This window comes from Impatiens glandulifera, chromosome 1 (assembly GCF_907164915.1).
Source record: "Impatiens glandulifera chromosome 1, dImpGla2.1, whole genome shotgun sequence".
Classification (NCBI taxonomy): Eukaryota; Viridiplantae; Streptophyta; class Magnoliopsida; order Ericales; family Balsaminaceae; genus Impatiens; species Impatiens glandulifera.
This window is the reverse complement of record NC_061862.1, coordinates 93400822-93420166: the sequence shown is the minus strand read 5'-3', so window position 1 is coordinate 93420166 and position 19345 is coordinate 93400822. Positions and strand designations below refer to the sequence as shown.

Sequence of the window (19345 nt, the reverse complement as noted above, 5' to 3'; positions counted from 1 at the left end):
GACATCGGTTGCTACCTCAACTGCAGAGACGGAGTATCTTGCGGTCGGAAGCTGCTATGCTCAACTCCTCTGGATCCAACAGCAACTGAGGAATTTTGGAATCACGGCTGAGGAATCTCCAATTTTCTTTGACAACACTAGTGCAATAACGATAACATATAATCCGATGTTGCATTCAAGAACATAATCACACTCTTTAAATCAAACATAAGAAAATCCTCAAGCAAAAATGTCTAGTTTCCTTGCTAAAAAAATTCTTCTTGCCAATTTTGAATCGGTCTCACATTCCGAAGATGTTGAAATCCAAGCCTTTTTTGGTCCAGTGAACGTTCCGGTTTAAGACCATTTTTGGAAGATAGATATATCATAGACTATTATGTAGTTACTGAATTTTTCAATACCGCTAGGGTCATTCGGGAGGATCTTATCCTTGCCGAAGTTCAAGGCAAATCCTTCATCTTTAGTGAGGTAGATCTCGCACTTAGTTGCGGACTACCTACTGAAGGTCTCACTAACTTCAACTTCTCACCGATGATCATCAATGAGATGCGCCACCACTTTTCAGGTTCCATGACTCCGGTCAACACTTATGGAGCCAAAAGTTCCCTCCAAAGTGAATTTCAGCAACTAAGTGAGATCCTAAGTAAGAATATTTTTGCCAAGGCAAACACTCAATCCTACACCCAGAAGGTCTTCGAAATGATGTTTCCATCACCGAAGGCACTCCGGTCAACTGGTCTAGGGTCATCTTCAACAACCTGAAAAAGATGATCTTTTCCAACAAAAGAGGATTTGCTCCTCATCTATGTGGTCTGTTCTTTGACATCGATGTCTACCTCGGTCGAGGAGCCACCCTCTATCCTAATTAGCTGCTAACGAAGGAGAGGATCCAGGCATACATCTACTGGATAGACAGAGCAAGAGCTATGAGAACTCTGGCTATTGGACCATCTCACTACTAGTCCTAGGGTCTACTTTATGTATTTCACAACCATACCGATTATTTTGCTTCAATATCGGTTATGTGTTTTCAGCTTTTATGAAATACCGGTTTAATGAAACTTCGGTCAAATATTAAGATGATTAACTTTAAATGCCATTTTCCTTAATCGGGCATACTCTCAGGGAGAAGCTACCAAATATCGGTCATTACCAAATTTCAGTCATTTTCAAAATATTCCCAAGCATGCGTTTAAAATTTGACCCGTTATTGTGTAAGCCCTCCTTGCATCTTTCCAAGACAATCTTCTGAAAAAGTAACTCCTTCCCAAGAATCAAAAGTAACCTTTTTGGGAAAAAAGACAAGACTTTTCATAACGGAAAGATTCTCTATTTAATGAAAATCTTAAATGCTTTTGAAACCGATCCCCTATTTAAAGAGCAACTTACCTCCATCCAAACTACAACATTCTTGCTTTTATAATCTCTCTAAAACTCAGATCTCTCTCATATATTCATCATGTCTTGAACATCTCTAGTCATTGATTTTGATTCAATGCTATCATCTCGAGATAGCGAAACAAAAGGCATTGATTTTCAAAATCTTGTTGACTCCGGCTTGCAACAATTCCTGGAAGATTATGACTTTCTTCTGGAAAGGGATGTTACCGACTTCATCAATTATGCCGTCATTCTGGATAATGGATCGATCGTTTCCTATGTGAGAGGAATTTTCTTCTTCCATATCACTGAAGAATCCTTCTCCAGTTTCTTCGATCTACCAACCGAAGGATTTTCGGATTTTCCCCCTCCTCTCTCCAATACAAATGAGGAATTTTCACACTTCTTCTCCAACACTTTGAGTCCGGTTAACAACCACGGACTCAAATCAACCTCGCCTCCACATCCAACTTCTTCATGACATCATCCAAAGATCAATCCTAGGACAAATATACCTAACCAGTTCTATACTAAGAAGGTGTATAAGATGATGATCTCAATCGTCTGCGGGACATCCATCAACTGGGCCTCTATCATCTTCAACAACTTGAAGATGATGATTTAAGCTTGGTGGATGGTTTATCGAGGGAATAAGAGGTGTGTGAAAGTGTGTGAGGTCACGAGATGAAATGTCGATTAGGATTTGATGGTTGGTTTTCCGAAGTGAGGGTAAATATAAGAGGTCTTCATAATAAATTAGATATTAGTGGTTAAAAATATATGAATGAGATGTTGATGACCGAAGTGATCGATTGGGGGATTGGTTGTTGATTGGTTGAAGTGGGGTAAAAGAAGTCGCGATAAGAGTAAATATGATGAGATACGAGGTGGATATTTGTGGTTGATTTGTTGGGATAAGAAGTCGATAATAAAAGGAGATAATGACGGTTAAAAATACATAAATGAGATGTCAATTGACCGGAGTATAAATGTGTGTGAGAGGTATGAAAAAATGTGAGTCACAAGATGAGAGGTCGGTTGAGGAGATTGATGTTTGTTTTGACGAGGGATAAGAGGTGTATGAAAGTGTGTGTAAGGTCATGAGATGAGATGTCGATTGAGATTTGGTGGTTGGTTTTCCGGAAGTGAAAAATAATTTAAGAAGTATGTAAAAATAATATATTAGTGGTTAAAAATTTATGAATGATATGTTGATTGACCGAAATGTAAAAGTGTGTGAGGTCACGAAATTAGAGTTCAATCGTGATCGGTGAGTTATTTATCGAGTAGACAAAAAGACATGAAAAAGTGTGAATCACAATATGAGAGGTCGATTGAGGGATTGGTGTTGGTTTTACGGGGATATAAGGTGTGTGAAAGTGTGAGGTCACAAGATGAGATGTCGATTGAGATTAATTAGGCGTAATAAAAGAGGTCACAGTATTATAAAAGAGGATGGGTAATAAATAAGATATTAGTGGTTAAAATATATGAATGAGATATTGATTAATCGAGCTGTAAAGTGTGTGAGGTCACATGATTAAAGGTTGATTGGGATTTGTGGATAATTTTCCGAGTGGATAAAGAGGATTATGAAAAGTGTGAGTCACAAGATAAGAAGTCGATTGGTGGTAAAAGAGACCGCAGTAAGGGTAAAAATCATCAGATTAGAGGTGTCATTTGTGGGGATAAGAGGCCGATAACAAAGGAGATATAGGTGGTTAAAAATAATATGAATAAAATTTTGATTGACCGAAATGTGAAAATGTGTGAGCTCACAATATTATAGGTCGATTGAGATTGGTGGTTAGTTTGTCGAGTGTGATAAGATGCATGTGAAAACGTGAGGTCATGATATTAGAGGTCGATTAAGATTGGTGGTTGATTTGACTAGAGATAATAGATGTGTGAAAGTGTCTGAGGTCACTGTATGAGACCTGGTTTGTGTGATTGGAGGTTGGTTTGTCGAAATGGTGATAAAAAAATGTTGTGGTAATATAAGAGGTTGGTAATAGTGTAAAACACGCCTAACATTACTTTTGATAAGAGAAAAATGTATGACACAACTTTAAGTAAAATTTCTAGAATGATTTATAGTAACTTGTATGATGTAATTGACTTGATTTCTTAAGAATAAATCTACATTTCTTTTTTTAAGTATTTTTAAACTCATAAAATTATTTTTTTTTAACTTTAGATATATAATTAATTTTAAAATATATATTAACATTAAATTTTATATTAAACTTAATTTTTAAAAACATAAACTAATTTTAAATAAATTAAATTTAAATAATATTAATTTTATTTAAAATATTTATAAATAAATAATATTTTATTTATATTATTAATTATGCAAATACATGTGATCATGGTAGATTTATTAATAAAACATGATCAGTTTATTAAATACATAATAACAACAAAAACAAAAGAAGTGACCACCACCACCTCCACCTTATTTTAACTTAGATTTGGATACTTTAATTTAATTGCTACGTTCATGCTGTACTAACGACACCGTCTCCTACTCCGGCATTTCCTTTTTTTGTGGGATAAAAACCTTGTACAGCTATGCCGCATTTCCCTTTTCCCTTACCGCTAGGAACATTGTTCCGCTCGATCCTCATATATCCTTTTTCACCCCAATTCGTTCCCCATGAATTCTTCACTATCCAATAATCAAGTCCTTTTTCACTGCCATATCCCACCACCACCAGTGCATGATCTAGGGAGGTTCTGCAGTATCCCGTGAAAATACCCTTCCATAACCAAAAGAATCACAAAACATTCACTTATAATATATAGATCGATCTCAAAATCCAAAATATAATAACTTTTCACTACTTACGTACCGAGACATAATTTTTGAATTCCTTGCCATAAGCTTCAATGCCAACGCTGATGGGCTGCTGTGCGACAGCTTTCTTTAAACTATTTTCGTCGTAGGGTGGTACTCTTTCCCAACCGTCTATGCTCACCACCTTTGATTTCATCTGCAATCAATCAACCAAATGGTTAGCTAGACAGACTTATAAAAATTAACAAGCCCCAAAGTCAAGCTCATGATAACCTTAGTGGCATTGCAGGTGCCTTTGGCTTCTCGATAAGGATAATCCTTTTCCGTGTCTATACCACCATTGCGAATAATGAATTGGAATGCAGTAAGAATGTACCCGGCTAAGCAGCCTAGGCTAGCTCGATCGCAGTCAATAAGTTCTTGCTCCGACAAATCAATCAGTTGTCCTGTTACTATCTTGTTGATACTTTCCACCGCTGCAATCGCCGAGAAAGCCCAACAACTTCCTAATATTTTAAAAAACAACACAAACAAGATCAAAATATATATATGAACTCAAATTGTTCCAAAACTATATTTTTTAACCTCATTTCTTCGCATCCTTAACTAGAATTTACCATTTAATAAAATCATGACATTTACTCCAACATGAGGTATCTTAAATGAGAATCAAACCTGTGATTTTAGTTATATTATGCATATATATATTTTTGTAATTAATTTATTAAAAAGCTAGTGAATTGAATTGTTCTAATACTATTAAATTATTTTCATCTTAGGCAACTTTTGACTTTATACTTTTATCAAATTGTTCCAAAATTGTTAAATTACTCTGAGACAAATATTTTTTACTTTTGTTTTGTTCTCTCTAAAAATGGAAATAACCGAAACTATAGATAAAGACAAATTAAGTTACATAATAGTCACAAAAATATAATTTATTATATATCAAGTATTATATATCACAATATTTTTTTTATAACAATAATACTAGTTATCTTGTAGTCTGGGATTAAAACATAAAAGTAGCAGCTTTCAAACCTTGATTTTCGAGAACCTCTTATCTTATTAGTTAGTCTGCTTCCCGACATAAAAAGTCTATCAATTGAAGGAAGAATTATAGCTAGGTTTAATTGATATTGAGTAAAATCCACTTATAGAATTAGTTATCTTAGTTGTTCAATAGTTTGATTGAATACTTGGAGTCATACTAACTTTCTAATTTAGAAATCTTACCGCATTTTCCCTGGTTCTTAATCGGTAAGACGGCGCCTTTCGTCCTCCAATCAACCGACTCCGGGAGAATTTCACCTGATGACACAGCATACCTTTGGCTGTCCAGCTCTGACTGGACAGATTGGAGACCGGCATCATATTTCATGCCGAGGTAGTAGGATCGGTACTCTTCATCGGTCAGATCGGAAAACACGTTCAATCCAACCTTGTAGGTCCGGTTCTTGGAGTTATGAGCATCTAGGAAGACCAAATTATCCTTAAAAATTTCGAAACGTTTTTCAAATTCATCTATTCCGTTGTACACTTTTCCATTCTCTACAATCCACTTTTTGTAAATATTCACCATTTCTTCGTCGGTTCTGGATTTTGATTGGTGATTGTTATCATACTCGATGATTGACATGTCCGCCATCATGAGGCTGAGGGAGGCGGAGAAGAGGGCTAGGAAGATACAAGTTATCGAACAAACATTATATAAGTTTGAGTTCGGTTCAAATATTAAACGATTCGGCTCGAGCTCGACTCGAACTCGATAAAAGTCAAGCTCAAATTGAACTTTGACCGAGCACTCGTGAGCAGCTTAAGAGCTACTTAACTCATTTTCATCTCCTAACCTAAACTTTTCAAATTTTATATTATCTTTCTTTCTCTCTTCATTTATTTACTATATTACCATTTATTACCATTTTTATGAATGTTTTTTCTTTTTAAACTACTCCCCGTCTTTTAACCATTATTTTAATAAATATATAATTATTAAATGAGTTAAACTGTAATCAATTTTACAAGTGTAGTGTATTATAAAATTTTAAAAGTCTCTTAATAATTCATATCAACTCAAATGCGATAGTTGTGCTCTTACCCTCCTACAATTTCAAGTATAAAAAATTATTAATTAATATATTTAGTTATCTTTTGAAATTTAAAACTAATAATAGTATTGTAATAATTTTAAGGTAAATTATATATACATTCTTCTCTGTTCAATTTTATCTAATGACATAGTTTTTAGAAAAGTTTTCTTATATTAAATTCAAACTTGGTTACATGAAATTTAACTTCTGTTTATTTTTAAATGAACAAACATGTGGGTCTCACTTTCATGTATATTCGTTAAGTAAGCCTTATCCTTCAACATGTTTATTTTTCTTTCAACTATTCTTCTATATCTTTTCTGCTCCATTGTGGAGACGGGATTGTTTCTGCATTTTGGAATAAGTGAGTGAAGGTACAAATCAATTAATAAATATATATTAGTTGGCTAAGTATATTTAATAAAATGGAATGGGTAAAATCTTTTATCACCTAAATTCATTTATATAATTTTGAGTCGGTAAAAAAAGTTTTTTCTTTCTTTAAATTATCCATGAAATATTATTAAAATTAGATTCAACTAATTTCACTAAAACAAAAAATTTCATCATAAAAATCAATCAAAGAAGAAAAAAGAAATGAGAAAAACTTGTATTCATATTTAAAACAATAAATTTTTAATTTTTAGCATGAACAATTAGCAATATCTTTGTGATATTAGGTGTACATTATTATATATCGCCAATAATGGACAAAAACGTGATTGATAATATAAAATAAACAATTATTATATAGAGTTATGACTTATCAATAATGTTGATATAATTCATTTCAAGACATATCTAATAAATATTATTGGAGTGGAGTAACTTTATTCATTTAAGTTATGTATAGTAATTTAGAAATATAAAATAACTTTATTTTTAATTTTTATATGTTATTGCAACTTCTTTCCAGATATTTTGAATACATACATCGGATAATCACTCGTTATTAGAGGGGAATACTTGAACTGGAATCAAGTCTCTGAAAAATATTAAGAATATTTCGTGGGCACAATTCTTGATATGTTTAATTGTATTTATTCTAATTAATTTTTATTATCAATTAATTGTTGAAGATCTTTAACAAATTTAAATTACTGCTTTGAAGAAATTTGAGCGGGATCTTGAATGGGATGTAAATAAGTTTTAAAAAAGAAAGGTAGTGCGAAGATAATAAATTTTTTGACTAGGGCCAAAACATCTTTGAAAAAGCCCCTACACATTACCATAGAAGACTGGACTCAAATAAAAAAACATTGATGACCAAAAGTATTTCGAGAAGTACACAAATATTCAAAGAAATCAAAAGAAATACACAACAAACGGTGTTGCCAAATATTATGGAGGTTCAATCCCGATTGTAGAACATCAAAGAATATTGGTAAGTACTTTATATAATTTAATTGTATTTAATTGATTAAAATTACTATTATTAACACCATAATTGATATTTTACAGTAGACCAAGAAACTTGGAAGACATCCATCCATTCTTGAAACATTTGAAAAAGTTCACAAAAGATTTTACCCATTCCCTTTTATTAAATATAGTTAGCCAACTTATATATATATATATATATATATATATATATATTAAAAATAATTATTTATTTCAACAATAATTAAAAGGAATATATATATATATATATATATTAAAAAAAATATTTATTTCAACAATAATGAAAGGATATAAAAAAAAATGATACTACCCATACCTACTGTCTATTCAAATCTTGATTGAGATCATGAAGATTCAAATTTAAGATTCAAATTTATCTAATCCAGGGAGAGATCTAATATTGAGAGTTGAGACAAAAGATGATGATGAATTGCAAGTTCCTTAGTTAAAGTTTTTATTTCTATTTAAAAAATTAATCTCTATATTAATTAAGGATGAAAATTAGAATTGATATTTTTTATAATAATAATAATAATAATAATAATAATAATCGTAATTGAAAAAAATTGTTATCATATATAAAATAATATAGTTATAAGATTATAATATCATTATTATATTATTTCATTTCATGTATATAATATACATTAGGTCATAACATTCTCAATTAGGGGTGAGTCGGTAAGGTATACCTTAATATTTTATTCCTACCTTATATCTTATCGAAAATTTCGATATACAAAAATTCATACATTTACCTTACCTTGATTTCGGTATACAAAAAACATACTTTTACCTTACCTTGATTTCGATATACCTTAATTTCGGTACGGTATCGATATTATACATTTGATACCTAACAAATATATTATTTAAAAAAAATCAATTTCATCGATAAGTTAGATGACATATATTAAATAATATTTCAGTATAATTCTATATTTATATTATTCAAAAATTATATTTTTATAATTAAATTAATATCAAATTTATTTAATTATTTCCTTATAAGTATTATATATATATATATTTTTTTTAATTTATAAATGGTATTCGGGTATATCTCGATATACCAAAATTTTAAAAATCCTATAATTTTACCGTACTTATAATTTCGGTGTCGGTACTATACCTTACATTTTTTCGATATACCTTAAAAATTGATATTTTCGATATATTGTATTGTATTTTCGATATACCTATAATATTGAAAATTTTTCCCACCCCTATTCTCAATACCGTTAATAACATCAAAATTTTGTTTTCTATCAATTTTCTAATTCAATATATTATTTTATACAATATCTATATAGTCTACCAATATAATTAAATATTTACCAGCATATGCTTGGATCAAAACAGGGACGGACCCAGAAATTATTGTCAGGGTGGGCTTAAAAAAATTAATTATTTCTTAAAACTAGAAGAAAAAAATAATAATATTTACAATAATGTAATTTTAAAATTATCACACTAGTCTATATAAAAATAATATTACTTTTTTATTTTTTTAAAAATGGAATATGTTTGTAACGATGATACATCTATGGTAATTATTTTAATAAATTAATTATTTATTATAAACTATTATGGTACATAAAATAAATAAACATAATTTGAGAGATAAAAAATATCCAGAAATTATAAAAATACTCGAATAATTCTATCAAATAAATCCTAAAAATAAGTATCATCCAAATAATCATAATCAAACAAATCCTTGGAAAAATAATAATAACAATGAATACCTCTAAAACTATTTAATAAAGCTATTTGATATTAAGTATTTTATAATTTTATTCAAATTTTAATATTTTCTTATATTTCACTTTATTTATTTCATCATTTATTTTATTTATGAAATATTAAAATATTATTTATTTAATATATTCTCTAAAAAAAATCACATTTATTTAAAGGGTAAAATAAATAATTAATTTTAAAATTTTAATTGATGTAAAAATTAAATCAAATAAATATTTTAACTAAAATCTCAAATAAAATAAAAAATTAAACAAAAACTATTATAGTATCCCTCCCTTCCTCCCTCCCTCCCTTCATCCTTAAATCACAACCAAATTGTAATCTCACTCAAACCTATGTATATTAAAGAATTCTCAGGTTATATATATAAAAAAAATCACAAAATTCTACGGTGGGCTTAAGAGCCCATAGGTGTGTCCGTCCCTGGATCAAAATTCAGTACTAAAAAATTAAATAAATAACTTACGTTTCTGTCACACACAGAACACCAATATGAATTCTTTAATGTAAATTAGACATGAAAATCATTTTTATAAAATTATTTAAATTTTCACTTGATGGAGCAAAAAAGATATAGAAGGATAATGTTGTACCGCTTACCTAACTAATAGACATGAACTGAAACTCACATGTTATTTTGAAAGTCATAATTATATATAAACACATGTTAATTTTAATGTAACTAAAAGTTTGAATTTAATATAAGAAAACATTTCTAAAAAGCATGTCATTAAATGAAATTGAACTGAGGAGAATGTATATATAATTTATCTTAAAATTATTATTATTTTTTAATTTTAAAATATAACTAAATATAACATTTGAGTCAGACACTTATTTTTCGCTTTTCAATTATATAGTTTATATTTTTTAATAAATTTTGAACTTATTATGCCATATTAATTTGATTCCAAACATAATTAATTTTGGGTTTTAAATAGATAATAGATTAAATTTTGAAAATTTGATATATTATTAATATATTTTGAGTTTATTAAAAAAATAATTAGTTTAAAAATATTATGTGTCGATAGACTTTGACAAAAATTAAAATTAAAATATAAAAGAGACTTTGATGTATAATGAATTTGTTTATTATTAATATATATAGGGCATAAAAAATTAATGAATTTAAAATAAATATTTTTATTTTTAAAGGAGAGATGAAAATTAATAAATTTGATATAATCAATTTCTCTTTTATGTTAATGAATTAATTTAAAATAAACTTTTTATTCGTTATTTATTTGTTTCCTAAGATGAAAATTAATAAATTTGAAATTGACTTATTTGTTATTAATTTCTTTCTATTTGTTTTTAGGAGAGAGGATAATTAATGAATTTAAAATAAATTTATTTATTAAAATAAAAAAGGAGAATCAGTCAATTGGGAAACATGTGAATTCAAATATATATGCTAGCAATTTCAAATAATGCGCCACCGCAATATTTTTTTTAAAATTAATGTTTGAATAATGTCACTTATCTTTATAGATCTCCCTATATTTACTGTAGGCTACCTACCATGTAAGACACTTCTTCCACATGTTACACATTCTCTTACTCCTATAATAAAAAAATAAAAAAATAAAAAAAATCTATTCTCGTACACTTAAAATAGATATTCTATTAGGTGTATTATATCTAAAATAGAAATAGAAAATTAAAAATTATAACAAATTTGATCTACTTCATATGATGGGCTATACTTACAAAAATTTAATCCAAATGAACAAGAGTGTTCTATATATAGAATAACAATTTTCATGTTCTATACTCAAAACTGCAACATTATTCTCTCTCATCTTTTTTTCTCAAAACTGTTGGGAACATTATTCTCTCACGTTTGAAGGCTAGAATTTGAATCATATCATCGTCATCATCGCATCCGTACAAATAATCTTTCAAAAAATTATTGTTGCCACTCATTGTGTAGGATAAAGCTTAAAGTGTGGTGAAGAATGAATGAACAAAAACTTTATTTATAGTTGGATTTCGAAATATGACCGCTGGAAAATAGCAATAGTCGTTGGAATTTTAATTTGAAATTTGAATCTCAATTTTTTTTTATAGAACATGCCAATGAAATATAGGCGTTGAAATTTGAATTTGAAATTGAAATTGAAATATAGGCGTTGAATTTGAATTTGAAATATAGGCTTTGGAATATAGCCGTTTGAATTTTAAAAAGTAGTTACAAGTTGTTTTTTAATTTTGCAAAAAATAAATATTTTAATATTATAGGTATATAGATAGAAATGCGGTTTGTTGTAGAGTATTTTGAATTAAAACTTTGTAAAATAGATATATATATTTTTTAATATTATTTTAGGTATAAAATTTAACACTTCCGGTGGTGCAGGTGCCGTAAAATGTCTATTATTTCTCCTAAAGTTCTCTAATCCAAGCTTGGATTATACATAATCATTGTAAGTAATCATATCTATCAATTTTTTTAAGCATTTCTAATTTTCTAAAAATTCATTTTGTTTTGAGTTTTTTTATTTATTATTGTTTGTATGATTGTTGAATTAGTAAATTAATTGAAGATTAATTAAATATAATTAATTTAGAAACTCACTGTGTTCGTATAATTCATTCATTCAGTACTAATCAAAATGTCAAATTTAAAAAAAAAAAAAAACATTTTTTAAATTAATGTTCATGAGCCCTTATTTGGAAACAAGGATTCAATAGCACGTGTATGGTTATATATTTACTCAATGAAAGTTTTTTACTTTCCAAAATGCCATTTGATTTGGCTAAAAAAAAATAAAAAAATGATTTTTTTTTTTCGTGATAATGTTTGATTTCTTTAATTAATTGATTGTAGGGATATGACCTTAATATTATTGTATTGTTCAAAAATGTATAATATATAACTGTATACAAAATAAAAAAAAAATGCTTTTGGTATATATTTTGATTTATTATGTGTTCTTGATGTATTTCAGGTTATAGGTGTTTAATATTTGGTTTAAACGAATATCTGACCGAATTTGAATTAATTGAATTTGATAAATTAAATTTGAATTTTATTTTCGATTTTCGAGTCGAATTTGAAACAAATTTGAATTCAAATACAATTTTTAATTTTATCTTCAAGTTGAGGTTTTAACTCAAAAACCAAACCGAATTAATTATTTTTATTATTTATTATAATTATATATTTTATATTTTATTACATATAATGAAATAAATATATATAATTATATATAATTTATTAAAAAAATAATTTTAAAACGAAAATAAAATTCGAATTAGGTTCAATTTTTTAATTGACTAAAAATTAAAAATTCGAAAATTCGAACTAAGAAACTCGAATAGTCCAAAAATCGAACCGATAAACCCCTTAGTTCAGGTCATTCGACTTATTTTGGCATGATTTTGACTAATGTTTGGAACCACTAAAAAACGTCCGTGGATCATCCATGATCAATGCCCGAGGAATTCCAGCGTGACCGAGACCCGCGACCCTATCCATTTACTTTATCATGACCCATTTGTTTGCTGCCTGATTTGTGTAATTTTGTATGTTTGTATACTTTATTTTTGTATTTTATTTATTTTCTTTCTTTAATTAATTGCAAACATACAATAAAAAATCTAAAATTAACAAAAATAAAAAATAAAAAAAATATTATCAACGAAAATATTAAAATATTCGAATAAGGGTTTGTTTGTCCGAAAAACTCATATTTTTACAACTTTGTAGAGTCATAATTTTTACAACACTGTCCAAATTTTATGAAATTGATATATTTACTATCACAAAAATATTTTCAAATTTGACTTCGAATTTCATAATTTTCTTGATATATTGATTATTTTGATATTTTTCATGACTTAATCAATGTTTATAACTTTATGCATGTATGATGATTTGTTTAACATGTTTCCCACTTTTGTAGGATTTTAATTACTTGTATGTATGTATGATTTCCTTTCTTATATTTTATATATATTTGTATATGTTTGTATGTATGCTTGTATTACTTGTTTTAACAAAAACCAAAAGACCCACACAAAATGGACAAAATTGCAATACTATAGACTATCCTTGTGATGAGCGCCGTTGTGAGACTGAACACTTTTACCCCTTTCCCACTATAACTAAAAACCAAACTAATAAAGAATATTTAATTATAATGTCCATACATCTAAATTATTTTCCTAATTTAAAAAAAATTAGTTGGTGAATCTTTAATTGTGAGTGTTGTTCTTAATCGGGAAAAATTTAAAAAGACCTATATCAATTTCCCATTAAATTCCCAATCTCAGACGAGGTTCGACGGAAGGGTTGATTATGGAGTTACTATAAAGTCTAGCTTTTATCGCTTTACTTTTTTAATATCACTTAAAGAATAAATTCACGCAAAAAAAAAATTAATAAGAGTAGATTAAATAGTGTAAGATCTAGTGATCAATTGAGCTAATTATATCGTTTATAGTTTCTAGCGACTCTAATGAGAATATTTGATGCTTAACTTCAAACACAATTTTGACAAATTTAGAAATCTATTTTACACTTTAATGTTCTTCCCTAGAAAAAAGATCTTGTTCTCTTAATGTGCATGAGTTATGGGGCTCTAGTGTGAAGATAGTAATAAGCTTCCCATGGCTGTGTCTATTACAGTAAGGTATAGAATGAGAGGAATGCTAGCTCGGGGCAACATGAGTATGGGAGGGAATTTTAAGTAATCCTTGATTCTGTCATAGGCTAGATGACAATCTTCATCCCATACAAAATTTTGATCTTTCTTCAGCAGCTTAAACAGCGGATCGCATGTCATTGTAAGCTTACTAATGAATCGACTAATGAATTGGATTTTTCCCAAAAATCTACGGACCTTTCTTTCGTTTTGAGGGACCGGTATGACCGTGTTGCTTCAATCTTAGATGGATCGGCTTCGATTCCCTCTATGTGATTAAGAAGACTATCATTTTACCAATTGTGACTTTGAATGTACATTTCTTTGGGTTGAGTCGTGACTGATATTTCTTGATTCGGTGCAAGAATTTTCCGAGATTTAGGAAATGTCCTTCTCAATCCTTCAATTTGACGATCATGTCGTCGACATATACTTCCACCTCTTTGTGGATCATGTCGTGAATGATCATAGTGGCTGCCATTTAATAAGTGACTTCCACGTTTTTAAGACCGAAAGGCATGACCCTATAATAGAAAGTTTCTACTTCTGTTATAAACGTGGTATTTTCCCTATCTTGTGGGGCGATCAAGATTTAGTTGTATCCTGAGAATTAAAGATAACAATTCATGACCAGCGACATGATTGATCAATATGTCAATGTGTGATAGCGGAAAGTGATCTTTAGGCCTGGCCTTATTCAGATCCCAAAAATCTACACACACGTAATCTTCCGCCTTTCTTTAGAATGGGGACTATGTTGGAAATCTAGGTATGATATTCCACTACCTCGAGAAATCCATCTTCGAGTTTCTTTTAGACTTCTTCCCAGATTTTTTCACGACTTCCACTTTCATCCGTTTGAGCTTTTGTTTCACATGCTTAGCGTCAGGATATAGAGGAATATAATGTCGTGTGATCTTTGGATCGATGCCTGGAATATCTTTATATAACTAGGCGAAGACGTCTTTGTTGGCTTTTAGCAGCTCAACAATCTCTAGACGTTCTTGAGGGTTTAAATGCTGGCCAATCAATGCGATCTAAGGATCGTCGACCGTGTTTAATTTTGATTTCTATTGTCTTATATAACTAGGCGAAGACGTCTTTGTTGGCTTTTAGCAGCTCAACAATCTCTAGACGTTCTTGAGGGTTTAAATGCTGGCCAATCAATGCGATCTAAGGATCGTCGACCGTGTTTAATTTTGATTTCTATTGTCTTTTCCACGGAGGAAACAATCTCATCCTCAGTTTCTAAGAATTGTTTGGTTTCGAAGTTCAATTTAGAGTAAAAGGAAAGATCATTTTTACTCATAGATTCAAAATATACTCGGGGGATTTATTACATGTAGGGATGGTAATGGGTACCCGTATACTCGATACCCGTGGGTACCCGATGATCGGGTTTGGGTATTTTAAATCGGGTTCGGGGTCATGGTCGGGGATGGGGAGTGAAAAATGGTACCCGATCGGGTTTGGGGTCGGGGAGTGTTGGAAACCCAAACTCAATACCCGAATATATTAAATATTAATATATATTAATAAAATTTAAGTGACTTATCAAATTCCAACTACTAACTAATTAACTATCATTAAATAAATATATTAATTATTTTATCATTACTCTTAATTAACATCATTTACTACATACATCATGCACGCTTAACATAATTTCATTAATTTATAATAAATGTTTCCCTCTCATATATCTCCATTCAACCTTACTTCAAGAGTTGAAGTCTTCAACTTCTATCTTCTTCAACCTCTATCTTCTTTAATTTCTTTTTCAACATAAGTTACATAACTATGCAAGTAAGTAATATTTTCAGTCTATTCTTCATCTTTTACAATCTTATATTTATTTATTTATTTAATCTTCAATATTTATTTTGTAGCTTCTTCTTCCATTTTAACAGCAACAAAGTTGATTTTTTCTGTAAGATCTACATGACTACAAGTCTACAATACAAGTAGGTAAATAATACTTTCATTATTTATAGACTTTTTATTTAATATGTGGAATCTCTTTAATACTAGACATAACTGATATATACGACAAGAGATTTAGGCATACTTTCATTATATATAATATGTATATCAGTTATTTGACTCAGATTAAATAAACCGCATTAAACATTATATAAATTTATCTAACTGTTAGATGAATTTTCAAAACTAACAAACTAGGTTCTAAATTATAATAGAATATTAATATTATTAAATATTTTTTATGAAATAATTTATAATTTAATAAAGTATTACAATAATTAAATTTATTTTTTATAAAGGCAAAAATAGAGGATCAAAAGAGTTTTTAAGGAATATTAAAAGTTCTTTATATTTAGTTCAATATATTACTTTAAAAATAAAAGGTTTTTTTTTAATATTATGTTTAACTATATTTGTGAATAATAGTTCAACATATTAGTTATTTATTTTTATAAATATTTTTGGAAAAATATTAATATATAAGACTAGGTAAAAGAATCATATTAATCCTTATTTTTTAAGTAATTAATTGTTTGTCAAAGATTTGAGGTATGTTATTAGTCTATTTTGTATTTGTTAATGTTGATTGTTTTTTATTGATTTTGTAGGTTGTAATTAAATGTGTTGAAGAAGTGTATTCAAGAAGGATGTTTTTTGTGATAACTAATTTGATGATTTTTGTAGTTTTGGTATTTAATTAAGAATTATGTTCTATCACTTTTAAGTTTATTTGTATTTTTGTAGTATGGATGGATTTATATTATGTAGTATGAATGAATTTATATTTTATAGTGTGGATGGTTTTCTGTTTAAGGATATAATATTTATTAATAGTTTTAGGTTAATTATATTTTGTAGTAACATATTATATATAATTTTAGTTAATTAAAATATAATTTTTTAATATTTAATATCGGGTAATGGGTACCCGTTGAGGATCGGGTACCCGATGAATCGGGGATGGGGATATAAATAGAGATACCCGTCGGGTTTGGGGTCGGGATCGGGTAGTAATTTGAAAATCGGGTTCGGGGATGGGTACTTCACTACCCAGCGGGTAGGGTACCCGTTGCCATCACAAATTACATGTAAGCGAAGATGATCCAACAAGATCATTATTCGTGGGTTTCTTACAATGTACAATATTTAACATATCTACACAGGAGAGGAGAAATAATTCTACTTTCATCGATCACAATATCGATGGATAAAAGGGAGTTTGTTTCTTTAGAATCGAGATATATAGATTCTTAAGTTGGAGCAGCTTTCCTAGGAATCCGAACCATGTTTTGGAGGGTATCGCGCCAATGATCCATTCTTTTCCTAATAATACAAACAGAAGGATTATGATTAGAAGGACAATCTAAAAAGATTTCAAGTTATGGAAAACGTCTCTGAAAATCTGGGTTGCTAAAGGGTTTGGGGAAGTCAAAGAACACAGTGCTTTATCCCTCAGGGATGAACTGTCCTTTCAAGGTTGAACAGTTATGTGTTGTTTGGATATCCTTTGCGTGCAAATTTCTTCAAATCTTATAGGGATATAACCTAGACCATGTCGATCCATGTTACAACATGGTTGCGGGAATGAAGTCATGCCTTTGGCATTCAGGCTTAAGCCCATGCTAGGGAATATCCCATTTGGTGCATCATTTTGATTGAAGAGAGGTTTTTTTTTTGGGAAAACGACTTAGCGTCATTTCATTAAAAATTCCCAAAAATGGGAAAAAAAACCACGAGTTTAAGAGATCATTCTAGACAGGCCTAGAATGATTTTGAAGTCGTAACATTCTGAATAAAAGCTAAAAACATAAATGAATTATCTGTTTACAATGCTTTTAATTCTAGTGAGTTTAAAAAACGGTAAATTCCAGTTCCTACAGATATTCCAGTTCTGCTCCGTGCTTGGAATTCCTCTCCACGTTCCCGCGAGGGCGCTGCAATCCGATACAATATCTTTCCATAACTCGTCAATGCTCCTGCGGGTTCTGTCATATACCCTTGCATTCCGTTCTTGCCAAATGTTATACACCACTACTCCAAAGCCGCACTTGAACACGCTTGTTGCAAATCTATTTCCCTTGGCTTTGAGTAGTGCCGCTTCTTTGATTTCATTCCATTCGCTCGGGAAACTGATCAGCTCCAGGCTTTTATAGAATTTGTCCCAAAGCTCCGAAGCAATACAACAGCTCCCGAATAGGTGATCTATGAATTCTTCATTTCCTATGCATAGAAGACAGCTCGCGTCCGGGATGCTCATATACTTACTGATACGATCACGTGTGTTGAGTCTTTCCTAGAAGGCGAGCCATAGGATGAACTGGTGTCGAGGGATAATCTTCGTTGACCATACAATTGAAGAGAGGTTAAATATGCTAAAGTTAGGGTGTTTGGATGATTATTTACCTTATGATAGGATTGGAGATATATCGAACCCGCTTAGTTTAACCCTAAAGGTGTCAATGTGGGTAGACTCTATGACTTTTGTGGTGTCTATTGCGCCGTTGACTGTGATGACTTGGTTGTTGGCGATGAATCTGAGACTTTGGTGTAAGGTAGAGGCAAAAGTCTTGACTTGATGAAGACACGGTCTTCCTAAGATCAAGTTATAGGAATGTTAAATGTTGATGACACAAAAGTCAACCTGGAATGAGATGTCGAACACTCGGACAATGCACTTAAAGCAATCCATTATTTCGTGGCGAGAGCTGTCCAAACCTCTAACACACATGTCAGATGGAATGATCTTGTCACGGGATATACATATCTTCTCAAGAGTCCTCCAATGACATATGTTGTGAGCATATCTATTGTCTATTAGGACCATTCGGATGGTCCTTTCCTCTATTTGCACAGAAATATAGAGGGCTTTGTCATTATTTGTTTCGGCTGCTGGAAGATCTTTGTCTTCAAAGCCAACCATGTTGTATTGTGAGCTAGCGGATATGACCCCTATTAGCTCTTTAGGGGTAGTGTTGGCAGAGACTTTAGCCTAAATTAACTCATTGAGGACTTCTTTCATGTGTTCGATAGAGTACATCAAGATTTCCTACATCAAAATGTTAGCATTTGTCCTTTTCAGTTGATTAAGGAGATTGTATCATTGGTTAAGATATCTAGGCTCATCCTCCCTTCTAGTTCCAACATGAAGATGAGAGGAGGATGACACATTCGTTAGTGTGATTTTCATGAAACTAGGTTGAAAATTCGTTCCACCACGCGTTACCGCGATGTCTATTGGGGCATAAATGTGGGCAGTCGTATTTGACTTCCACCAT

At 30.1% G+C, this 19345-nt stretch overlaps 1 protein-coding gene across 1 annotated transcript; it reads right to left on the bottom strand.

The window, feature by feature from the left end:
- Positions 1 to 3746: 3746 nt before the first annotated feature.
- LOC124936481 (zingipain-2-like) lies at positions 3747 to 6102 on the bottom strand. The gene is made up of 5 exons (XM_047476987.1): positions 6090 to 6102; positions 5417 to 5971; positions 4454 to 4686; positions 4236 to 4376; positions 3747 to 4142 (listed from the first exon to the last, which is right to left on the bottom strand). The coding sequence occupies exons 1-5, from the start codon at positions 6100 to 6102 to the stop codon at positions 3882 to 3884; spliced, it is 1203 nt and encodes a 400-aa protein (XP_047332943.1). The 3' UTR covers positions 3747 to 3881.
- Between the last annotated feature and the right edge of the window lie 13243 nt (positions 6103 to 19345).